This window comes from Pungitius pungitius, chromosome 3 (genome assembly GCF_949316345.1).
Source record: "Pungitius pungitius chromosome 3, fPunPun2.1, whole genome shotgun sequence".
Classification (NCBI taxonomy): domain Eukaryota; kingdom Metazoa; phylum Chordata; class Actinopteri; order Perciformes; family Gasterosteidae; genus Pungitius; species Pungitius pungitius.
The window spans coordinates 16,018,918-16,044,022 of NC_084902.1; the positions used below are offsets into that span (position 1 = coordinate 16,018,918).

General features: G+C 43.5%; 8 protein-coding genes across 10 annotated transcripts in view; 7 read left to right on the forward strand and 1 right to left on the reverse strand.

Annotated features, from left to right (window-relative positions):
* The first annotated feature begins 1,525 nt into the window (after nucleotides 1-1,525).
* On the forward strand, nucleotides 1,526-18,639 carry cldnj (claudin j). Its single transcript, XM_037482726.2, has 2 exons — nucleotides 1,526-1,632; nucleotides 17,998-18,639. The coding sequence occupies exon 2, from the start codon at nucleotides 18,019-18,021 to the stop codon at nucleotides 18,637-18,639; it is 621 nt and encodes a 206-aa protein (XP_037338623.2). The 5' UTR covers nucleotides 1,526-1,632; nucleotides 17,998-18,018.
* Nucleotides 4,904-5,873, forward strand: LOC119224989 (claudin-4-like). The gene has a single exon (XM_037482597.2). It carries the CDS (start codon nucleotides 4,985-4,987, stop codon nucleotides 5,606-5,608), a length of 624 nt encoding a protein of 207 aa, XP_037338494.2. The 5' UTR covers nucleotides 4,904-4,984; the 3' UTR covers nucleotides 5,609-5,873.
* Nucleotides 6,712-7,919, forward strand: LOC119224854 (claudin-4-like). The gene has a single exon (XM_037482338.2). It carries the CDS (start codon nucleotides 6,801-6,803, stop codon nucleotides 7,434-7,436), a length of 636 nt encoding a protein of 211 aa, XP_037338235.2. The 5' UTR covers nucleotides 6,712-6,800; the 3' UTR covers nucleotides 7,437-7,919.
* cldnf (claudin f) lies at nucleotides 9,334-10,584 on the forward strand. Its single transcript, XM_037481337.2, has one exon. The coding sequence runs from the start codon at nucleotides 9,390-9,392 to the stop codon at nucleotides 10,143-10,145; it is 756 nt and encodes a 251-aa protein (XP_037337234.1). The 5' UTR covers nucleotides 9,334-9,389; the 3' UTR covers nucleotides 10,146-10,584.
* On the forward strand, nucleotides 11,408-17,620 carry LOC119224750 (claudin-like protein ZF-A89). Its single transcript, XM_037482066.2, has 2 exons — nucleotides 11,408-12,004; nucleotides 15,835-17,620. The coding sequence occupies exons 1-2, from the start codon at nucleotides 11,522-11,524 to the stop codon at nucleotides 16,492-16,494; spliced, it is 1,143 nt and encodes a 380-aa protein (XP_037337963.2). The 5' UTR covers nucleotides 11,408-11,521; the 3' UTR covers nucleotides 16,495-17,620.
* Nucleotides 18,640-19,993: 1,354 nt separating the features above from the next.
* LOC119224522 (claudin-4-like) lies at nucleotides 19,994-20,665 on the forward strand. The gene has a single exon (XM_062560882.1). The coding sequence runs from the start codon at nucleotides 19,994-19,996 to the stop codon at nucleotides 20,663-20,665; it is 672 nt and encodes a 223-aa protein (XP_062416866.1).
* A 1,548-nt stretch (nucleotides 20,666-22,213) lies between these two features.
* On the reverse strand, nucleotides 22,214-24,224 carry sbds (SBDS ribosome maturation factor). Its single transcript, XM_037481454.2, has 5 exons — nucleotides 23,968-24,224; nucleotides 23,658-23,787; nucleotides 23,360-23,560; nucleotides 22,871-23,035; nucleotides 22,214-22,746 (listed from the first exon to the last, which is right to left on the reverse strand). Exons 1-5 carry the CDS (start codon nucleotides 24,093-24,095, stop codon nucleotides 22,621-22,623), a joined length of 750 nt encoding a protein of 249 aa, XP_037337351.1. The 5' UTR covers nucleotides 24,096-24,224; the 3' UTR covers nucleotides 22,214-22,620.
* Nucleotides 24,225-24,630: 406 nt separating this feature from the next.
* The window catches only part of tyw1 (tRNA-yW synthesizing protein 1 homolog (S. cerevisiae)), a 40,623-nt gene continuing 40,148 nt past the window's right edge, over nucleotides 24,631-25,105 (forward strand). For 2 of the 3 annotated variants that reach the window (XM_037466416.2, XM_037466432.2), the window contains exons 1-2: nucleotides 24,631-24,790; nucleotides 24,916-25,094. In XM_037466416.2, coding sequence (XP_037322313.2) covers nucleotides 24,953-25,094 — 142 coding nt within the window. In that variant the 5' untranslated portion in view covers nucleotides 24,631-24,790; nucleotides 24,916-24,952. Of the gene's footprint in view, nucleotides 24,791-24,835; nucleotides 25,095-25,105 lie in introns of those variants that run through there. The other variant, XM_037466424.2, reaches the window with a different exon arrangement.

The window sequence follows — 25,105 nt, forward strand, 5'->3', positions numbered from 1 at the left end:
TGAGAAGGGGTCGGATTCTCCTGATGTTGTAGAGTGTGTATATACAGGATCGTGTTGTTGATGTATCAACTCTTAGATGTTGGTGGGTATAGACATATACCCACCAACATCATTCTTGTTCATGTTCATCTTTTGGTATTGGTTTGATATCATTTTTTAGTTCTCCAATCGCTACAATAAACTAGTCTATTGGTTCTCTGACTGCAAAAGCTTTAAGATGCCTGCTGAGACCCCAAGATTCTGGATTATTCTGTCAACACCTAACATCAAATACAAGGGAATGTCTAGTTTCACATAAGAGCCACCACAAACAACGCTTCTCTGTTTAAAAGCGTCTTCTCATTTTTAATAGACACTTCCCCACATTTTGCATTAACGTTGGCCTCATAGACTGTAGAACAGCGCAGTTGAAAAAAAAGGATCTATGGTCAAATGAGGAACCAAAGGTTTAGACTACAAACCCACAGTCTATCCTTGCTTGCACAGCATCCATGTGGTGTTTTTTTTCATTATGTTTTGCTCATACTAGTCTCACATTATATGACTTCCACACATTGGCACTCTCACATAGACACACATACGGTAGATCTATGGCAGTTCATTTTTTGTTTCAACTGACCCAGCCAGTTTTGACTGAAGGGTTGGTCACCTTAGTGAGCGCCAAAGCCAGCCGTTACCTGTCTTGTCTGGATCTGCCTCCATCAACCTGCTGACACTTGTCACTTCGGCTCCCTGTGGCGTTTTCCCAAGGCTTTGCACGTTGCGAAGTTTCCTCGAATATATGCAATACTGGGGGCAATGGTGGCGCATGGAGTACTGTAGTGCGCTGGGAGACGCAAGGTCGACGGCTCAAATCCCGGCTGTCTCATGTGCCCTGAGAAAGACACCATACCCCTAATTGCTCCCCAGGCAAAATGTAATGCATGGGTTATAATGCAATCAACTGCCAAAAGTGATGATGTCATTTAGCTGATGTCTAACTAAATGTCCTCAAATATTACATGCCAAAATGCATTATTCATGCCCCTAACTTTCAATAACTCAATTTTGCATGAGCATCAGGATTTGGCATGGCTTTTATTTTACAATCAGCCTGATATGCAATGTATTTAATTCCTGGGCTCATCCGGTGCTTTAGGTGTGTTGAGGTTGCTGCATGTTGACGATATGCGAATGTTTCAAAGACATGAGACTAATCTCACGCTGAAACCATCTCTCCTCAGATCGGTAATATAGGAAATTCCTCCCGTCCTTCTTGTGTGTGGAACCCAATCTCCATAGCCAGGCCCAGAGTAGCTTTAATGATCCTACCTCGGATAAAATAGAGGCATTATAGTCCTAACAGATATTTTGGCCCTTAAACACTGCCTCCATTCATTTCTGAAACAATCTGATTCTCTCTCTCTCTCTCTCTCTCTCTACCTCTCTTTGTCCCTCTCAGCCTTCCCTCTTTTTGCAAGTGTGTCAGCAGGAACCATTTGGCGTAGGGTCTGCCATTTCGCCCGAACATCTCCCTCCTGATATCCTCTCCCTGCCGTGACGACCTGTCAATAAATCCAGTGGGACACCGGCCCTGCGGAGCGCACCAAACGGAGAAGGCTATCAACCCTTGAGGACCGACTTCACTGCAAGGTCAGCTTTATTCTTTTGTTTTTTCACCGACTGCTCATGCTTATAATTGTTTGTTTTCCTTCTCAATGGATAATATTATAATTAATATTGTTTTTTTTTATACTCATTACAAAAGTAGTTTTGTGAGTCACTGAGCCTGTTTAAATTAGTGTAGGATCTAACTTTCACTTAATTCTCATGCATTTGTACATTCAACGTGTTATTCAATTCAATTCAATTCAATTCAATTCATTTTATTTTGTATAGCCCAAAATCGCAAATTACAAATTTGCCTCAGAGGGCTTTACAGTCTGTACACATGCAACATCCTCTGTCCCGAAACCCTCACATCGGCACAGGAAAAACTCCCCAAAATATGAAAAAAACCCTTCAATGGGGAAAAAAGGGAAGAAACCTTAGGGAGAACGTCAGAGGAGGGATCCCTCTCCCGGGATGGACAGACTGCAATGGATGTCATGTGTACAGAATCAACAATGTAAAAGATGTACAATACATTCAATTTCTCTAACTGAAATGATACAAGTAATTGCAAGTAGCAGAAGAGGTGTACGGCAGGACCACTGCAGGGACAACCTCCATCAGATCGAACCACCATCCACAGAGGCTTCTGTGGGGAGGGAGAGCAGAAAGATGTTGGTTTTTGATGACAGTAATATGAATCATATTTAAAGTAATGATGATGGCAGTAGCAGGTGTCAGCAGAGCCATGAGCCAGGAGTCAGAACCGGGGTCCGCACGAAACTATGATCCACGGAGACCTGCTAGGCGAGAAAGCACAAAAAACTCCCGGAAAGAAGCTTAATTAGTGATGTACATTAATAAAGCATGGATGATTGTGGGAGGAGAGAGTGAGAGTGAGAGAGGGGCTCGGTGTGTCCTAAGAAGTCCCCCGGCAGTCTAAGCCTAGAGCAGCTTAACTAAGGGCTGGTCCAGGCTAACCTGAGCCAGCCCTAACTATAAGCAATATCAAAGAGGAACGTTTTAAGCTTTATCTTAAATGAACTGACCGAGTCTGCCCCCCGGACTGAAAGTGGAAGCTGGTTCCACAAAAGAGGAGCTTGATAACTGAAGGCTCTGGCCCCCATCCTACTTTTTAAAACTCTAGGAACCACAAGTAGCCCAGCATCTATGGAGCGTAGATGCCTTGTAGGACAATACGGTGTAACAAGCTCTTTAAGATAAGACGGTGCCTCACCAGCAAGTGCCTTGTAGGTGAGGAGAAGTACCTTAAATTCTATTCTTGATTTAACAGGAAGCCAGTGCAGAGAAGTTAATACAGGAGTTATATGATCCCATTTCTTAGTTCTTGTTAATACACGTGCTGCAGCATTCTGAATCAGCTGGAGAGGTTTAAGCGATTTACAAGAGCAGCCTGATAACAAAGAATTACAGTAATCCAGTCTAGAAGTAACAAATGCATGAACTAGTTTTTCTGCATCACTTTGAGACAGGAAGTTCCTGATTTTTGATATATTCCGTAGATGAAAAAAGGCAGTCCTTGAAGTCTTCTTTATATGAGAGTTGAAGGACATATCCTGGTCGAAGAGAACTCCAAGATTTCTGACGGTGCTGTTGGATACCAGAGCAATTCCATCCATAGAGACTGTATCACGTGACAGCTGACTTCGAAGGCGCTCTGGGCCTATCATGATAACTTCCGTTTTTTCCGAGTTTAACATCAGGAAGTTGCAGGTCATCCAGGTTTTGATGTCTCCAAGACAGTCCTGAAGTCTAACAAGTTGGTTGGTGTCTTCTGGCTTGATCGATAGATACAGTTGAGTATCGTCTGCATAACAATGGAAGTTTATGCGGTGTTTTCTGATAACGTCGCCCAAAGGAAGCATGTACAGGGTAAATAGAATCGGTCCAAGCACAGAACCTTGTGGGACTCCGTGACCAACATTCGTGGTCCTCGATGATTCACCGTTCACAAACACAAACTGGGATCGATCCGATAAATAAGATTTAAACCAGCTGAGTGCAGTTCCTTTGATGCCAATCAAGTGTTCCAGTCTCTGCAGCAGGATACGGTGATCGATGGTGTCAAATGCAGCACTGAGGTCCAGCAATACAAGAAAAGATACAAGTCCTTGGTCCGATGCAAGTAGAAGATCATTTGTAATTTTCACCAGTGCCGTTTCTGTGCTGTGATGCATTCGAAATCCTGACTGGAAATCCTCGAACAAAGCATTGTTTTGTAGAAAGTCACATAATTGATTCGCGACAGATTTCTCCAGGATCTTAGCGAGGAAGGGAAGATTAGAGATGGGTCTGTAGTTAGCCAACACCTCTGGAGCTAGGGTAGGTTTCTTCAGAAGAGGTTTAATTACAGCTACCTTGAAGGACTGTGGTACATGTCCTGTCAACAAAGACAGATTCATAATATCCAGTAGGGATGTGCTAATTAACGGAAAAACTTCCTTAAGCAGCTTAGTTGGAATCGGATCCAGGAGACAAGTGGAAGAGTTGGATTTCAAAATTGTAGTTATTGGGTTGTAAGACTGATTCATTAGGAACTGATTGAGTTCATAGTTCATCAAAGTATTGTATTTATTATGGACAAAGGTTTCCGTGGCATTAAGGGTTAATATAATAGCTGCAATAAAATCCAGTCATGTGTATCTTATTAAATCCTGTGTACAAACTATTTAATCATATGACTAAGACATATAAGATACTAATAGTTATATGCTGTTGCATACATTTGACCTTTTGTAATTTTCAGTCGGTGCGTTTGGGCGACTTAGGTTGTTTGTGTATTCCACCTTTTTGTCCCAAACGACTTTACTGACACAAGTTTATTGACATAAGAGGCTCAAATGTTTGATGAAAAATCTTAAAATTTAAGATGGTCTGAAATGAAAACACCTGCTCTTTTGGAGCTTTGGACATTTAGGAAAACATGTAGGAACTACCTTGAACTTCAAAGTACAAACCTCTTCATATGTAAAAATAGTATTTACAGTCACTATTACGACAGTACATTACTAGACGGCTTCTTTGTGTGGGTGACTGATGACATGGCTGATGATGGTTTTTTTTTGCTGAAAATATCTCAATTGTGTGAGTCACTGACTGTTCCACCTGCATGGATTAGCCAAGTGAGACAAATACTGACATGCCGACACATGCCTGTGTCAGAGGGGGAAGTGGTCTTTACGTCACAGCTGCATGTGACAAAGTGCGTTTGTGTGTGAAGAACCTCCCGACACAAACATATAAAAGACCTGCTCCACCTGCGCTTAGACATTCACTCTTGGGATCTCACCAGCAAGACTTCCAGAAACTCTTGAGGACCTTTCCTTTCTTTTGATTTTTGGTACTTTCGTTTGGGACGACTTAGCAAGAAGAGATGGTGTCTGCCGGCTTTCAGATGATGGGCACCGCCCTATGCATCATCGGCTGGATCGGGGCAATCGTCGTCTGCGCCCTCCCCATGTGGAAGGTGACCGCATTCATCGGCCAGAACATCGTCACCGCTCAAACAACCTGGGAGGGCATCTGGATGACCTGCGTGGTGCAGAGCACGGGCCAGATGCAGTGCAAGGTCTACGACTCCATGCTGGCCCTCTCCTCGGACCTCCAGGCCGCCCGCGCCCTCGTCATCATCTCCATCCTGCTCGGCATCATAGGCATCCTCTTCGCCCTCGCAGGGGGCAAGTGCACCAACTGTGTGGAGGACGAGGTGGCAAAAGCCAAAATTGGCGTGGTGTCCGGCGTGATCTTCATCCTCGCTGGGGTTCTCTGCCTCATCCCCGTGTGCTGGACGGCAAACACCATTGTTAGAGACTTCTACAACCCACTGCTGCAGGGATCTCAGAAGATGGAGCTCGGAGCTGCACTCTTCATCGGCTGGGGGGCCTCAGGCCTCCTCATCCTGGGTGGTGGACTCCTCTGCGGCAACTGCCCTCCCAAGGACAACTACACCGTTAAGTACGCCGGTGTCCGTCCAAACGCGCCCAAGGACTTTGTCTGAAGGAGTAAGAGCCGAAAGAGACTGGAGAAAAGAAAAGACTTGAGTCGAATGCTTTGTGGTCCATGAAATTGATTTATTTTGCCTTTTAATTTCACAGTGATTTTACTGTGCTCAATGTTTAGTTTGATGCTTTCATGTTGACTTACAGCACTTCAACATTGGTCTTATAAGTGCCATCACTTTTACATATCATTTCATTCTCAAAATGTGTATTCTATGTCTATGACTGTCTGAAACTGTAAATAAAGATGTTTTTTATCAATGAGAGTTAGTCCTTGGTTTATTGTGTTATTTTAGATTTTAACATTTCCTTCAGCTTAATCAAAATGCAAAAAAAGTTTTTAAAAAAAGGTTTTTGTGACTTACAAAAAGGTCATATATATATATATATATATATATATATATTCTACATTAATTTGTCCCTAAAATAAATCATAAATATTTGATGTAAAATAAAATCTCTACCTTTTTATGTTTCGGGAGTGTAAATACACAAAATAAACAACAACTCAACTTTATTAACACATTATAACAACAGACTGATCAACAAAAGTCAACAAAATACACTTTAATTCCCCAAACTTGTATTATACATCAATCAGCTCCGATTTTTTTTAACTGTTCTCATGAATTTTGAAATACAGTTGACTTTTTTCTTTACTGGAAACTTGTCTAATTTGTCGTTCATTATCAGTCAGTCAAACACTGCACACAGGAACTCTACTTCTGTCACCTGCAAAATTCTTTAAAATAGAACAAAATGTTTCTTTTTTAAGTAAGACTGAGACCTGAAACATGAATCCACAACACAGAAGTTGTATCCAGTTTTTCTCATGCTTGTGTTGGGTATATATACTATATATATATATAGTTTTCCTAAATTCTGTGTGATATAGCCAAACGTTATACTTAGTCTTGATCTTTTACAAAATAAACATTCTATGGATGAGGACATTTTTCGGTTATCTGACCTTGACGCTTTGGATTCAGGGAGGTCAGCGCTACTTAAGGTCATCGCCTCTGTTTGTGTGTAAACTTCTCTCAGCCAACTGAAGCTGAGGACTGTGTTATCACATTCCCTCATGCCTGTATCCTCCTTTTCTCAGACAGCGACCCTATAAATACAAGCTCACATTGTCCCACGCTGACTCTCTTCTTGGATTTTTAATGAGCAGAAACGAAGCCCGGCAAAATGGTTTCTCAGGGGATTCAGATCATTGGCATATCGTTGGCCATAGTTGGCTGGTTCATGGTCATCGTGGTGTGCGCCCTGCCCATGTGGAAGGTCACCGCTTTCATCGGGGCCAACATCATCACGGCGCAGACCATCTGGCAGGGCATATGGATGGACTGCGTGGTGCAGAGCACAGGCCAGATGCAGTGCAAGGTGTACGACTCTATGCTGGCGCTGCCCCAGGACCTGCAGGCCGCCCGCGCCATGGTCATCATCTCCATCATGACGGGCGTCTTCGGGGTGATCTTGTCGATCGCCGGCGGCAAGTGCACCAACTGCATCGAGGAGGAGCGAGCCAAGGCAAAGGCCTGCATCCTGGCCGGCGTCTTGTTCATCGTGTCGGGCCTGCTGTGTCTTATTCCGGTGTCCTGGTCCGCCAACGCCATCGTCAGCAACTTCTACAACCCGCTGCTGATCGCGTCCCAGCGTTACGAGCTGGGGGCGGCGCTGTACATCGGCTGGGCGGCTGCCGTGCTGCTGCTCGTGGGAGGGGGGCTGATGTGTTGGAACTGCCCGCCCAAATACGAGGAACGCCCGTACGCGCCCAGATTCAGACCCGTGAAGTCGGTCTCCACATCAAGAGAGTACGTGTAAGAGGTTCAGCGCTTCCTACTACCTACGGCCACAGGAAATGTGAGAAATTATTTAATTATTTAAAAAATATATATTTACCCGCAATGTAAATAGAGCTTGAGTTGCCACGTGCTGAATGCGAAACTGTGGTTGCTGTTAGCGTGTGACCTTTCTAACAAAGACAAAATGCAGACATTTTTACTGTCACCCCTCGATGGATCGGATCTTTAATGTTGACTTCTCCTGCTACAAGGAGAGAAACTGTTTGCTGTGAAAACAGTCCATCCGACACCAATCAGGATACTGGCTTTTGTTCCCGCCTCAGACATTTCAAAAGGAAAGAGTCTTAAAAAAAAATGAAAACCAGGTTGTATTGTGGCTGGGTAAGAAACTCTGATTTTAAATGATTATAATTAGTCTTTGTAAATATTTTAACCAAATTGTGTAAAGACTTATCTTTATTTTTGTTTTGATGGTAACAACTAGACAATATGGCAGTAAGCATCTCTCTCAAAAAGACAGTAATGTCACTATTAACTAAAAACGTTAATAGTGATTATTACATTTTTTTTTTTCTGTTTTCATTTTCCCACAGCCTGTGTTTGTAAATCTTGTAATATTCTGTGGATCTAAATAAACTATACTAACTGGATGATGACTGTTTACTGCTGAGATTTAGTTCCACTGGAGAAAGAGTGACAGAGGATAAAGCAACTTCTTAAACAACACACCTTAAAGTGGTGTGAGGTTCAGGTTCAAGACCTTAAGGCTAGACTTTATCTCAATAATGTTACAATGGATTGCGAAAGCTAGCATTGCCCTAAACGGAAGCTGTTTGCTGCCTTTTCTGGGGGGCGATCTCCACCGAATCAAAAGTAATAACTACAGGGGTCCGTTTAAAGTAGGAGGCGCGTTCACCACCACAGTATAATGCCAGCATTAATGGCGCCATGATACTGCGATTTGCTATGGCAAGAACAACAAACAATCGGTCAGCATACGTCACCACTATTGAGCTGGAAATGTTAATGCAAGCGTACGGCGAGTATGAACCGTGATTAGAAACAAAGTAACTGCAGCAAAAGACAGAAACGGCTTCGGTCAACACATAAGTTCCAATGTAGTGTTGTCAGTTAATATTTGATTTACAAACAAATCATAATACATACATTATGCTAATTCCCAGTGAGAAAATTACATTCTTTACACTGTTTGTTACAATGCACTACACACAGGCTTGAAATACACACCCATGCTCATATTTAATCATAAGAATAATATCGCTGGTAAAAACTGGTACAATGGTATTGAACCTATAATGTATTTTATTCAGGTGCATCCTGTGGAACTCCTCTTTAATGGCTCTCACTGTGTCCAGGGAACAAAAATGTTTAAAAGACGTTTCAGAGCGACGCACAGTTTTCTTATGGCTCTGCAGGCAGCAGCTTTACTAATATTCTTTACTAAGATGTTGTAAAGGAAACTGCTGTTTGCAAACGTAATACTACCCAAAGAATGTGCTCTGATGTGAGAGCATGTCCACGATGGGTGATGTTGGATATATGAGGACGGGTGAGGTTATAGACATATTTGATGGACTGTGAAGAAAAAAACGTTCAAACAAGTAGTTATCTGGAAAGGATAACTACATGATATATCTAATCGGGGCCTCAATATTCTCTCCTGACGTTTCCACCTTCCAACTTTATTGGACCTTCTATCCAATAGACATATGCTCAAAGCAGGATGTGCATATAAGACCGCATTTCCATTGTTAAAAAAAAAGGGGTGGCACTCCTCTAGCTCCAGGAAACGGAATCTTGTTTGGCCAGAAGAACTCACTTGACAACAACACAGCCCTCCTCCTCTGCGCTTCTCGGACAAACAAGTGACAGAGCTGAGTCACTCCGAAAGAAGACCAGAGCCGTGTGCTGAGACTCTCTTCTCTCCTGCAGCGACAGAAGCCTGTTTACCATGGGAAGGATTGGCAAGGAGGTGACGGGTCAGGTCATAAGCTTCATAGGCTTTATTGGGGTGGCGGTGACCACTGGGATCCCCATGTGGAGAGTGACCTCTTTCGTAGGAGCCAACATTGTCACGGGCCAAGTCATTTGGGACGGCCTATGGATGAACTGTGTGATGCAGAGCACCGGGCAGATGCAGTGCAACCTGAACGAGTCTCTTCAGAGTCTGGCCAGGGACTTGCAAGCCTCCCGAGCCCTGGTCATCATCTCCCTCATCTTCGGCTTCATCGGCTTCTCGATCACCTTCATCGGTGCCAAGTGCACCAGCTCCCTAAAAAAGGATTCCTCAAAGGCCAAGGTAGTTATCATAGGCGGCTGTCTCATAATGGTGTCCGCCCTGCTAGTCGTGATCCCCGTCAGCTGGTCTGCAGCCATCACCATCACGGACTTCCAGAACCCCTTGACCATTGGGTCACAAAAGAGGGAACTCGGAGCCGCCATCTACATCGGCTGGGCCGCTGGTGCGCTTCTTCTTATCGGCGGGATCATCTTGACCACGTCCTGCCCTCCTCAAAAGGACGTGTATCGATACCCAGGGTATGCGCCAGCACCAATGTACCCATACGGGGGCCCAGGGGGAAACCAGCCAGTGTATGGACCCGTATATGCGGCTGCATCCAGCCAACCGTACACAGGTACTGGGACATACCTGCCTAGCAAACCATATGCAGCACCAAACGGATACCCTGCTAGACAATACCTCTAAAGCCAAACTGGACAGATGGAGGATAGATGCTGAGATTTCAGCTAATTTTTGTGCCATTTGAAAGTAGAATAACATGAAATGAACCATTTTAATTTTAGAAGACGGTAAATATTCCAATGCATTTTTTGAATGAATCCCCTCAAGCAAGTCCTGTAGATTTTGGGATTATATCAATTTGTCATGATTTATTTGTTTGTTTTGGATTGATTCTGTTCTCTAAAAGTAGATCTTTACGAAGTCTTGATGTCAAAGAGACATGGTTGTGTACACAAGAGTTGTATTGCTTTTTAATGTTTCCAGGAAGTTACTGTCCATTTATTTATTTTCTTGTACTATACTGCAGATTTTGTAAATAGTGATGGTTTGTGATGTTGGTTGTCTGTAAATGCATCTTTGCAAATCTTTGCAATGCAAGATTTTCAATAAAATATTTGTTGTATATTCACATATGTTTGTGGAGTCATTGTCAAATATGTTCTATGACACCTTATAATGCTTGGTTTCTCTTACTTCTCTGTGAGAGCGAGAGGCGGGAAATATATGTTATTAAAACATACATTTCCCTCTGTAAATAGATAAATGTAATTTAAAAAATGTATTACATTTTTTTTAAATAAACACAATATAAAAAACATATATATATATTTGATCACTGTCATTTGTTTTGCAAACTGTAAAGAGCTCATGCATCGTGCAAATACACAAAGTGTCACGGTTTGGGCTCTTTTCCAGCTTGATTTTAGTTTTTAGTTGTCCTGGAAACTCTGCGTCTGAGTCCTCCCTGCCTACCTGCACCAGGCAGCCGCACGTGACACAAAGAAAACAAAAGGAAAGACCATTACGAAAATAATGACAAAATACAAAAATGAGAGTCTTATTGGTCAACCTGTGTGTGCTTATTCGAATTGAAAATAAACCAACAAATAATTCACTGCAAAAGTATGTAATATATGGTGATGATTACGCAGAGATGAAACCATAAATGGAGGCTTCTTCCGATGACATCAGACATCCTGGTGATACTCCCTCCCACGTTGGGGCTTCTTTTAAAGTGACTGGACCAATTAACATCTCCGTGCCTCTTTACGGCCTTCATTTACATACTCACTCAAAGTTGAAGCTGATCTCATCGAAACTACTCCCTGTTAGTTGACAGATCACCACAAGAATCTGGTCGGGCCAGTCAGCACTTTAGTTTCTGGTCAAGAGGGACTGACGACACGCATTCTGACTCCACCTCAACAAAAAGCGTCTTTATAACCGAGCCAAACACCCAGCCGCCTTCATTCGACTTCAAAACCCGAGCTGAGCTTACCTGCTACCAACAACTTCTACTCTTCTGCCACCGTTTGGAGTGACTCCAACCAGACCTCATCATGGTGTCAATGGGACGACAGATGCTGGGCTTTGCCCTGGGCATCATTGGCTTCCTGGGGACCATCATTGTGTGCGCCCTGCCCATGTGGAAGGTCACGGCCTTCATCGGAGCCAACATTGTGACGGCGCAGGTCATCTGGGAGGGCTTGTGGATGAACTGTGTGACGCAGAGCACGGGACAGATGCAGTGTAAGATCTACGACTCCCTGCTGGCTCTGCCCCAGGACCTCCAGGCGGCCAGGGCCCTTGTGGTCATCTCCATCATCGTCGCCGCTTTCGCCGTCATCATGGGAGTCATCGGAGGCAAGTGCACCAACTTTGTGAGCAACGAAGACTCCAAAGCCAAGGTGGCCATCGCCTCTGGTATCATCTTCATTTGCGCCGGCGTTCTTATGCTCATCCCCGTCTGCTGGTCGGCCAACACCATCATCAGGGATTTCTACAACCCCATCCTGACCGACACCCAAAGGAGGGAGCTTGGGGCCGCTCTCTACATCGGCTGGGGCACGGCCGGCGTTCTACTGCTGGGTGGGGCCCTCCTCTGCAGCTCCTGTCCACGCAAAGAAAGCCCCGAGTACCCAGTCAAGTACGCCCCCGCCAGGTCCACAGCCACCAGCCGAGAATATGTCTGAGAGGACAGTTCTCTTGAAAAATACTTCGAATTATGTTTTTTTTTAATGAGTAATCGTCCATCGTTGTGAATTTCTGACAGCATACGCTGTCTCTGTTTTGAGCGAGGGAGAACCGATTTTTGGAGAGATTGTGGTTTCTTGTTGTGAGAAAGTGTTTCTGGCTGAACAAGAAACTCAATACAAAAACGATGCAGAGAAAACTCTCCCAGCAGCATGCTGACTGGACTGAATTGGAGAGCTGTTATTTATAACGCTTGTATCAAACCTTCTTCTTTGTAAATGAAAATTAAAGCTGTGCTAAAACAATGTTAATGGTAAATGAGAACTATGATAGGCGGAAGCTTGTACTGTGTCTCTTGATATATATTATGGATTTATATATAAAATATGATACACATATCTTTGGTCTGTAAAATCTACTAACTGTTTATATTTAATAAAACATTTACTAAGTGACACTTTTTTCTCTGTCTATTTGTTTAGAATCTGACCAGTTCCTTGCTGTTTACGTTTACAATTTTGGTCCTAGGTTGATGGTCTTGAGCAACTTTAAATTCTGTTTTTGCGACCTTTATTTGCAAAATATACAGTTAACAGGAAATAAAATCCTCATGGATTAAAGAGGTCACCAATGCAGAGCAGGAAAGAGCAAGAACAGTTTGTTCAAAAACATTCAAAGGTGTGTCAAAGTCTTCAAGCAGACGTTCAACTAGTTCAACCAGTTTTACAAGTGGCAGTCACAACTTGGCTGCATTGTGTTAGTTATAACACAGATTAGGAGTCAACTGCACCAGCATTTTAACATTCTGAAGTAGAAAGCATTTGCTTTGATTAGCATTAAAGAAAAGCCTAAACAAATGATGAAGGAGCCCATTGGGACTAGGATCTTTGAGAAGGATGAGGTTGCAGTTTTTGTACATTTTTACTATTGTCAACAAATCCCAAGAAAAGGCCTCAAAAAGCTTTCTCAGTCACTTGCAAGTGCGTTGGCAAATGCATAGTATACTGTTTGAATTATTTCACAGCATCTTCAAATCAAAACAATTGTTTTTTTTTTCAAATATTATTCAAACATGAAAATATATGTTCATTCATTAGGGACTATACTATACTGAATATCAGAAACGTTACAAAGTCTTACCTGGGTTTGTCCACCCAGATTTGGTGAAGACTAGCGTGGTATGAATTACGTTCCTCTATATTATACAATATTTGTGCTTTGTTCTTTTTTTCTATCAGATTGTTTTGAAACTGAAGAAAAAAAGCCTTCAAATTGAAAATAATTCCACATTTTACTTTATTAAAAGAAGCATGTGTTAATAAGTAATAAGTATGCATAAAATGAACAACGGTTCAAATAATATTGTCTTTTAAAAAGGTACAAAAGAATATGTAGATGTGACAAAGCTTTCTGCAGTGAGTACTTAAACACGTGTCACTGACGGTTGTGTTTCTCGTTCTTCGTTGGTTCCTTTAAACAATTATTACCACAATCATTGCCTAAACAATGTCCGAATGTATAGGTGCGTATTGTGGCCATAACGACGGTCCCCTCACCTCAGGTGTGCGTACCACAGCGGAGGCTAAACGGCCGGCTAGTGGCTAACAGTCAAACAGCAGCAACAGCGCTGACAGAGCTAACGGCGTTAACCAGAAGGGGAACCACAAGGCTACGAAAATGGTCTTCATCAATATTTCATCAGGTGAATTGAAGGATTCGTGTAAAAATGTTTTTAAAAAGTGTCATTGTGTGACATCCAGGAAACGACATCCAGGAAACAGCATTACGTTACACATACCTCTCAGTTGTGGCGTATTGCTACAGTTGAATGACCTAGAAACCTCATTATGACGCGACCATTACAGGTTATTGGTTTGTTTGTGTAAACCTTCACAAAAAAAGTTCAACATTTAAAGTGAAAAAAACCTTACATGTAGCTCAACTCCTTCAAATACGCTAACTGCAGATATACAAATAGGCGCATGACAGGATGCTGCTTAATTAACAGACAAGAACCAGTCATATTTATTCACAACAAATCATTACAAAACAATCCATAAAAACTGCGACAATGAAACACTGCACACTTAAGAACATGGGCCATTGAAATGTTATTTGAGCGGTATAAACAATATAATAAAAAAACAGGATAGACAAATTGACATGCTATTGCAGATGTAAAAACACAAAAGCAGTTTACATATAAAATGCTATTTACAGACCAAGTTCAACTGGAAATCTAAATACTAATTTCTGCCAGCAAGCTTTCTGGTTGACAAAAGTCACGCTGGCCCACTGACCAATCACATCACACTTTACTGGTGCCCTGTATGTTAATGCAGACGTACTTATGAGGCTACCTAAGGGCTACTGACACATTAAAGAATACGCCCAACTAAAGAATACACTGCACACTGAAGACAATCAACAATATTGTGCCCATATTCTTTATGGTGCAAAGTCCACCTAGAGGACCTAAGGCCTCTCTTATATAGAGAAAAAGGGGCTGAATCTGGTTGGATAAAAGCTCTCTTTAAAGACAAGCTTCTGGCTGGAAGTAGAGCAACAGAGGAAGAGAGGAGCTGAAAATACACTAATGGGAAAAATAATAATAATTATTGTGGTGTATTTATAAAATATACAGCTGTAACTTAGTAATTCTGCTTAGGCCAACAGAGAAGGCTTAGCTGGCCCTGATGGCCCAATACTGCTCCAATCACAAGGTGTGTCTTTGTTATGAACACACCCTGTTTTTTTTGCGTTTCACATTCCTGACTTGCCCTCTGTCCTCTGAAAGAAAAATCTTACCGAGCCGGTTATGGATTGATGACCGGTTGCAAAGCTCACTGATGACACAGACAACAATGGAACAACACATCACTGTGTAACAAAGCAGTAATGGAACATTTTTTTATTTCCAAATATATTGGAAAGATAATAGCAAGTAAGCTGAGGATGTATTTTCAGAAACAATTCAGATGATTGCAAGATGTTTATCATTTTTATAAATCTGAGGTTCAAAGCAAAAGAATCTACGGTTATTAGTGAAACTAATTGAAAGCAACTTACGTCACCAACACAAAGATGTTACGAAATATGTCAACAGAAAGAGAATCAAAAATACTTTGCCTGCTAACGTAGAGCTAAATGAACAGAGACAGAGGGTCAAACCTCTTGACTTTTCCCCATTATTATTTTGGTTTGACAAATTTCCTCTGAGAATAAGTATGGACTTTCAGTCAAAACCAGGAGAGATTCATTTCGACTTCAGACCCTCGTCCCGGGTCCCTGTTTGTCTTGACCATCTCAGACTTCCTGTCATTGAACCCTCAAGTCAAGTCAATGCTACTACTCAAACACTCCCCCCTTTTTCCACATTCAATCTGCGTACATTTACAAGTGAGTGAGTTATCTGCCACAACTGTCCTTTTCCTTGTTGAGAACATCAACAAACAATATGCAACACGATCCCCATCCCTGGAGAATAAGTGTAGCCCCAACCTTTCTTGTCCCATCACACAAAGAATCCTGCGCGGCTGGTATTTTCTGGCAGAACCTCCGCTATGTGCCTTAGCTTGGCTTTCACGCCTCCCTCAGTTAATTTTAATTCTGCCACAGTTGATCATAGGCACCCGGTCGGCTCCAAATATTCTCTGAGAGACTCACTCAGAGAGGGAAGACGATGGCTTCCATGGGGTTGCAGATAGCGGGGTGCACCATGGCGCTGCTGGGCTGGATCGGGGTGATCATCATCTGCGGCGCCCCCATGTGGCGGGTCAGTGCCTTCATCGGCAGCAACATTGTGACCGCTCAGATCATATGGGAGGGCATCTGGATGGCCTGCGTGTACCAGAGCACGGGCCAGATGCAGTGCAAGGTTTACGACTCCATGCTGGCTCTGGGCCCCGACCTGCAGGGGGCCCGGGCCCTGGTGGTGGTTTCCATCGTAATGGGCATCGCGGGGATCTTCATAGCGTTCGCCGGCGGGAAGTGCACCAACTTCATTCCAGATCAGAGGGCCAAGGCGAGGGCCTCGGTGGCAGCGGGCGTGTTCTTGATCATCAGTGGGCTCCTCTGCCTCATCGCCGTTTCGTGGACCGCCAGCATTATCATAAGAGACTTCTACAACCCTGCGCTGTTGGACTCTCAGAAGAGAGAGATCGGGGCCTCTCTGTACATCGGATGGGGGGCCGGGACGCTGCTGGTCTTGGGAGGAGCGCTCCTGTGTGCCACCTGCCCCCCAAAGGAGGATAAAAGCACCTCTGTGAAGTACCTCCTTGACAGGTCTGGAGAAAACGGCAAAGTTGGAACTTTTTTGCCAAACAAGACGTATATCTGACATTTTTAAAGGGTACAGTGGAAGTCTGTCATGAGGGTAAAATAAGCGTTTAATCAGTTGCTGTGAAGGAAAGTCACACGCACAGACAACATGGAAATATGCACTTTTCTCACATGTATGTATGTGTACGTATACGGTGGTAGTTCAAACCATAGAAACTCTCGGTTTTACAACTTTGGGAAAGTAGTTGGTTTCAGTTGGAACAAAAATGATCATGTCACTTTGCAACTCTTTTTGATTTTAGTAACTCTTATTTTTCAAAATAAATGACTTAACGCTCTATGTTTTGTTTGCCTCACCCTTCCTGTTTATCTACCTCGGGGAAAAAAGGTGAAGCACCTGTGGTTGTTTTAAAGCAGAGAACCTGTTTGACGGGTACTTATCAGAGATCACTGGGCAGGAAACAAAGATGTTGAGTCATGCATTCATGTTAGCCGATGCATTTGGTAAAGCACGGCCTGCTTTCAAACGTCATTGTTTGCTGAATAACTTCTACTACGCGGATTAAAGTAATGGATGAATAATCAAATAAACAAATGACATGTAGATCAAAGTCATTCAAATGAATTAAAACTGTTAATAGGGTTACCTTTTTGTCTTGACTATCTAAAATACCTGGTTTAAATGGGTTTTCGAAAGATGGCTTTATTTTGAGGTGTTGTTGTTTTTTGTAAGTTCACATTCAGCCTGATGGGAGGCTAAAATTGACAGTCACAGGAGAATTCTTAAAATTTTGAGAAGTGAAATGTTGTTCACAACCTCTCAGGTGTTAATGTTACATTACAGTAGTTTGGCTTAGATCTGGACGTCACACATTTATCCCACTCTTGTATGGGGTCAGTGAAATACTTTTTACCACTTTTAGCAGCCCATTAAATACACAATACAAATTTCAGACCCCGATAAAACCCCTATTCAAAAAAATGAGGGATACAGTAAATGCACAGAATAAACTGATGAAGTTATTTCTTGGACATTACCGGCACTTCTTAAAAACATTTCAAATTATTATTTTTTCCTTTGTCTAAAATATTGAATATTCCAAAATGCTTTTATGTAATATTGTAACTTTGGTAACTATTCTGCAAGAGATTACCCTTCATTTACAGGTCATTCTTATCTTTTATTTTGCTTTTCACTGAGTTCTTTTCAACTTTGGATTTTGAGATACATATTTTCAAATAAAAACAAACACATTTGATGAAAGCGGGACCTGATCCCATTCCATTCCATTGTGACATACTGCACCCTTGTGGCCTTTTGCCTCCATGGCTGTAAAAAATCCCCACATATTTATCCAGTGACTTCAATTACAGGGGACAACCTGACATTTACGGAAAAGTACATGGGCAGTTTCTGTCATCATCTTATATCAAAGACCTCAGCTTACCTGCACAAAGACACTTCTTCCTTGGTCGACACAATTCCTCGTTGTGCGTTGAAATGAAAAGCCAAACATGATCATTTGAGCGGTATTAACTATATAATACCCCCCCCCCACAGGGTGTGAGAGGCTCCTGTCCCATGGCTGTGCAGGAGCTGGGCATCAGCCTGTCCATGATCGGCGTTGCCGGGACCATCCTCATCTGCGCCCTGCCCATGTGGAAGGTGACGGCGTTCATCGGCACCCACCTGGTGGTCATGCAGGTGTTCTGGGAAGGTCTGTGGATGACATGTGTCAGTGAGTACACCGGTCAGATGCAGTGCAAGCTCTACGACGCGCTAATGGACCTGTCGCCGGACCTGCAGGCCGCCCGCGGCCTCATCTGCATCGGCCTGGTGCTGGGCTGCTTGGGCTTCCTCGTCTTCATCTTGGGGGGGCGCTGTACTAACTGCCTGGACCACCCGGGGCTCAAGGCGCGGCTGGTTCTGGGCTCTGGGGCCACCTTCTGCCTGGCGGCCCTCGTCACCGTGGTCGCCGTCTCCTGGACGGCCAGCTCCGTCATCAGGGACTTCTACGACCCGCATGTCCCCGAGGTGCTGAAGAGGGAGCTCGGGGCTGCCATATACATTGGCTTCGTGGCGTGCGGCCTGCTCTTCTGCGGGGGGGTCATCCTGTGCACCAGCTGCCCGTTCCCCTCCGGCGGATACACGGCGGCCCGGACACCCACGCGCAGCAGCTACGCCATCAAGAACTACGTGTGAGGGCCAGGACCAACCAGTCGCCGCTGAAGGAGAAATGTAATGAAGGCTGTTATATGATGAAAAAACATATATATATATATATATATATATTTCATAAACATATAAAAGGACTTTGAAGGTATATGAAATTCATTCTGTTATGTTGTCTTTTCCTTCAGGGTGAGACACGTGGATTAGAACGCTGTGAAGACCAGGTCTTGACCTTCCTAAGAGGCCCACAGTATAGAAACTGTTGGTAGCTCTGCTGTCTCTCTTCATGGAGGCTGCAACGAGGGACGTAACGGGAGACAGAGTGCAATGTCTACATCATACGCACGCACACACTCACACACCTGGAGAACCTCGTGACCTGCAGCTGTACGCGTGTATAAGTTGGAAGGGAAAGGATCATATTTGGTACTTCCTCTTGCTGTAGTTCCTGCACACATTGGAAAAAAAACTGAAGAAAAAAAGAAATTTTCAGCATATATTTTTTTTACTTGTATTGCTGTGTCTCCCTTCTCCATGAATTCAATCTTCAATAAACCTTCAGTTTAAGACTTTGAGAGTCTCCTGATTGCTTATTTACATTTGCAGTCTGGGAAACAAAAATCATAATGTGGATTTACCTGGGTATTTCAGTCTTTATGGGGTAGGCCTTTCCAGTTCATTTCATAAAGCTAAAGTTGATTGGTACACAAATACAGCCAAACGTGGAGTTACAACATTTGCTATGTTTAAAATGTGCATGCTTGTGATTTGCATCTGGGAATCAACAGGTAGCCTTGATTTTGTGAACCACCATGGTTTGAGGTATTATTTTAAAAAACTACAGTTTGAGAAGCTTGTGTATACAATTTTTACTGAGGATAAATCAAGGGAGAAGTAGATTTATGTTCTCGTGGACTTCTATACAATCTGACTTGTTTTTGCAACCAGTGGATTCGCCCCCTGCTTCCATTCCACACCTTCCATTTGTCCTGAAATCATTTATTTTAAGTGATTTTCCATCAACGTTTCTCCACCAAGCAGCATCAGAGCATCCCAATCTCTGTAAGAGTTCTTTAAACAGGGTCCCTTTCAGATACATGACCCAGCACAGTGGAGCCGTTGTGCCGTAGAAACGTGGAGAAAGGGATTGTTTTGAAACCATGGCAGATAAAACAGAGGGATTCCCCACCTCCACCCAAGGCCATGCCCACACACACACACACACACACAATGAACAGGCATTCAAAACAGCCTCTGCCTCACGCCAGCACAAACACGTTTTTTAAAAGAACGACACTCCCCGATCCCTGCACCCCGCCGCAGGCTGCTGGAGGAGGAGGAGGAGGAGGAGGAGGAAGAGGAGGAGGGGGGCAGGTCGGGAATCATGGAGTGGCAGCTGGATCTCGCCGCGCTCGGTGTGGCCCTCGTCGGGTGGCTGTGTGCCATCCTCACCCGCTGCCTGGCGCTGTGGACGGTGAGCGGCACCGTGGACAACACCACGGCCACGCTGCCGGCCTACTGGGACGGAGTGTGGCTGGAATGGGATCACTGGGACCTGGCCCACGACGGCAGCCTGCACTGCTCCTTCTACCGGTCCCTCATGACTCTCTCGGGGAGCTTTAGGGCGTGGAGGGGCCTCATCATGGCCGCCATCGGGGCCGGGGGGTTCGCCGTGGCGATCGGGGCGGCGGGGGCCGTGTGGTTCCCCGCGCGCCGCCAGGTCAAAGTGTTTGCGGGCGCCCTCTTTGTTTTGTCCGGGCTCTTGCTGCTTGTTCCCACAGCCTGGACGTGCCATCACACCGGGCAGCCGCTGGAGGGCGCCGTGCCGCTGAGGAGGGCCTGGGGACCCGCGCTGTACCTCGGCTGGGTCTCCTTCGCCCTGATGGTGGTCGGAGGGGCGATTCTCGCCACCAGATGCCCCACCGGGGAGAGGCCGGCCGAGCGGCCGGGGGACGACGCGCAGAACCGGGAGGAGGAGGCCAGCCACCCGCTGAGTCGGATCAACAGGACCGCGTTCACTCAGAGCCAGTATGAGCGCAGAGCCGAGCCCCTCTGAGGGGGGCGTTTTAAATGGGTGTGAGTGATTTGAAGGGGAGATCAATAGGCGCAATCAATATTTCTGGATTCCCCAGTGAAGTAATGATGCACTGATCTAACTGAGCCTTTAAAAAGTAGAAGTTTACTCTCTTTTCAGTATCCCTGTAGAACGATATTCTTGTCTGTTTGCTTTACTCACTGACATTATTGTTTCTAAAACTGATCATTCTGAAAGGTTTTCTTAATTAAGTTTACATTAGTCTTAAATCCAATTACCATATTTGTTTTGAGGGGAGTTATTGTGCACTAAAAGACATCGTGGGGCAAATTGCATTGCAAGGGTGACTGATTTTTAAGTCGTTTTAACACAGAGCACTTGGTGTAATATGGTTAGCATTGATTTTAAAACATACGTTAGCAAGTTAATTGGAAATGTCAACAAATAAGGAAGAGGACATCATGGGAAGTACATTGAGAGGGTTGATGCATTTATAAACTAATTATGGATGTACAATAATGGGCTTTTCAGAATTACATTAATAAAATAAAAGAATAAATGCAAAATTGCAATATAAAACACACAAACAAGGTTCAGGAAAGTATGGGAATCTGAGGATATTGTGCCTGCAATAATTTAATGCAAAAATCGGGAAAGTGCAATATGTGGAAAAGCTGATATCTTTTTTGCTTTCTTCTTTAAATTCCCCTGAAGAATTGTAGAGGACAACGGCAGAGGACCCTCTTTTACTGTTTTAAAATCCCGGTATATGATGTAATGTTGTGAAAACTGTTAGGGGGGAATTTTGCATTTATTTGTAATAAAAGTTACTGATTATTTGCACTATTGTATTTTATTCTTTTCTGAACATTGTATACCATCCCCTCTGCAATGATACATCTGTAGGAATCAAGTGGGTGTGCATGTCTGTCCACAGCTAATCTAACATATGGTTTTAGTTCTTTATTACTATGCAAAAGCACCCTTCCTGGCTGCAGTTCATTTTGTTTTCCAAACTTACTTGACTGTACTGTGACACCAAATAGGGAAGGAATCACCAACCATAACCTAAAACGTTCCTAGGCCAAAAACAGAAATCCATAGAATAGTATTGTTTTGAATATGGTGATAATACTATACCAAATATACAATGATCCACCCAAGTTGAGCCTGATGCCAGATGTAGGAATCCGTTATTGTCATCTTGACCGAGGGGAGGAGGAGATACACCTGGCAGAGATCTGCACATTACGAAGTAGTTATAATTTCATATCCTTTACAGCACACATGGGGTGCTGCAAACTCTTTTCATTTGATCACCTACTAACGATGGTGGTGCATGGAGCAGTGTGATGTGCTGGTAGTAGTAAGGTATGTGGTTGGAATCCAGGCTGCTCCATGTGCCATGTCAAAGTGTTCCTGAGCAAGACACCCAACGACTAATCGCTTCCCAGGTAAAATGTAAGCCATGGGTTAAAATGCAATGTAAGTCGCTTTGGATAAATGAGTCATCTAAATGACATGTAATGTCAACTATACATTTGAAAGATGTTTACACAGCAACAGAAATGTCATAACATATTTATTTTCTCCATAGCAAGCTTATTCATTTTGACAAACTATAAGTTATCAAGTTGAGATAATTATCCATACAACTGGGGGTTTTGGCATGTGGCACACAGTCTGAAAAGTTTTGTTGATGGTACGGAAATAAAAAAAAGTAAAAAAAGAAGTTGGTGAATGCAAACCAGAACAGTTGACTGACCTGCGCGTTTAGTTATAAATGCTCAAACTAACTTTAGAAAATACATTCCACCCAGCATGCAAATCTGGCAAAGGTTTTCATTAAGTTAAACAAATCATTTAATCATAGAGAGAGAGAGACTCAGGAACAGAATCTCAAAAACAATATAGACTTTTAGAGTTTGCTTTTAGTTAGTTGGGATAAGGTACAGAGTCGGGACTGGTAGTGGTTTCTAAAATTTCTCCTCCCCCTCTTCCACATCCTTCAGACTGACAACCTCCAGAGAACCTCTGCCTCTGGTCTCACTGCGGATCAGCTCATCGATCTCCCTGAAGCAGCCAGGATCCACCAGACACACCTGAGGATGAGGATAAAAAGGTGGCATGGGCTAGAAATACAGAATCTCAATGTAACAAAACAGAAGGCAGAGAAGATAAAAGTGCGTATTTTGACATTATTCTCCACTCCCCCCTCCTCCTCACCATTTCCAGCTGCTCATCAAAATCCTCACTCTCCACAACCTGCAGGAGTGGCTTTAGTTTCTCCTTCAGCCGCTTGGCCTCTTTGGCTGGCAGCACCAACCGCAGCCTCATGTGGGCCCTCTGGATCCCCATGGACTCCTTCAGCTGCCGGATCACCTCCAGAGCCTCGAAAGGGAACCACATTTGTCAGTAGTCACGCAAAAGTGACAAGAAAAATCACACTCCAGGTAGGACAAAAGATACATTCTTCTATTGTTGTAGAATTCAAGGGCATTAGCTTCAGGGGAAGCCAATGGGAGCAGTCACAGCAAATTAATTCTTTGCAATGTCAAGAAGCGTTATTTCTGCGGGAAACATACATTCACAAACTTACTTCTTGAATTAGGATCATTTGTTTCAGGTCTACACAATTAAACAAATGCAGTTCAAATACATTCAGCGTATGCCTACAATCACAAGCTATGTGACAGATAATATGCGTCCCCTCACCTGCTGTTTTGTGCTCTTGTTGGCCTTAACGGAGTAGTGGATTTCCTTCATCGCCCCCTCAATGAGACTGACTGTATACGGCCTCTTGGTCTCAGGGTTGACACACTTCTCAGCCACAATAGTTGCAATGTCCCTGAACATCGTCTCCAGCTGAGAATGTCTTTCCTTGTCCGACACTTGGAGTTCTCCTTTCGCCAGGATCTGTTCAAGGGGAATTTTTTTTAAAAGGGCCAGGAAGTGAGGGTGAATACAGCCGAGGCCTTTGAGGGTAAGATGTGGACAGGTACATATTTACTACCTGTTTACAGATTTCTGTCAGATCATCTGTCCCAAACGACTTGGTCAAATCCTCCTTCTTAGCCACCTGGCCTTTGGACACGTTAACGAAGACTGACTGAGTCTGCAGGACCTCGTCCAGGTCTTTCTCTCTGCAAGAAAACATACATTGAGGGATCGATACTGTAGCATCGATGGCCATTACGTTGCCTCTTACAGAGGGAGACAGCAAATGTCTGTTGACTTTGAGAGAATATTGGCGACACATTTCGTTGTTATTTGGTTAAATAATAAATAAAACATTGCAGCTGTTGACATTGAATGTTACTCACGCTCCCGCTCTCCAGTTCACAACTTTATTCTTGTAGCAGGCGATTTCAAACCGCTTCCCTCCCTTCTTCATCCTCACCACCGCCACATTTGTCAGTCGTATTTGGTTTGTTGGCGTAAATATAGACATAATTGTGTTTGTTAGGACAGAGTGCTCTGTCACAATGCTGCTGTTGACAAGAAAAAAATATGCTCTCAGATAACTGCGTTGTTAATGCACCAGGGGTGCGCTATCAAGAAGTGTCCGCAGGGAAACATGGACATCGTAACACAGTTCCGGTTTTATTTCTTCGTTTTTTAAAATAATTTTGTTTCTTATTATCATTTTATTTAAAAAGAAATACTACCATGACTACTGTAGTGCATCGAGAATGAGTTCTAAAACCAGGAAGTTTATGCATTTCCTGTTCCCTCGTATTGAAGTCAACGGGTTTTAATTTGTTTAGTTTAACGTTAGATACCTTAAATATCAGAAGGTTAAGGGACTTCAAAGTTAAGTTTTAATATATAAATACGCCAGCACATACACGTCTTGTAAAGCTTTTACAAATCTTCAAAACACGATTGGTAAAAACTTCCTCGAGTGAGACTACAAACGTCATCACAAGTCGTCCGCTCTTATTGAAATATTAACGTTGTCATGTGACCATGGTGTAGTTCCTTAACACTAACTTCCTGCGAGTTCGTTATCGCTTCCCGAATTATAGCAGTGCAGTGAAATACCTTTGTCAAGGAAAAAATCAAGAATCATGAACAAACAAATCTTGGTTTTTTCAACAATAACACCCAATACCAGAGGGAACCAGTAAGACGCTAACGTCCGTGGTAAGACCAATAATACGTCATAACTGCATGACGCTTCTTTATTATCAGATAAAACAAGTTCCAGTCTCTGTTTGCCACGTGCTTTGTGACGAGAAATCGATTGTTTTTTGCCACGACACTCATAGGATGCTATCAACCACATAGCGAACTACACTTCCCAGCATGCTCGTTCGCCAGGGACAGGTTGCACACAACATCAGCTGCAGGAGGACTGTGGGTTTTCATACACTATTTGCAGCTATGCTGAGCTTCTTTGTGTATATTACGCTCTGCATAAATCGCATGTCTGCCGCGGACACCAAAGGTGAGCTCATT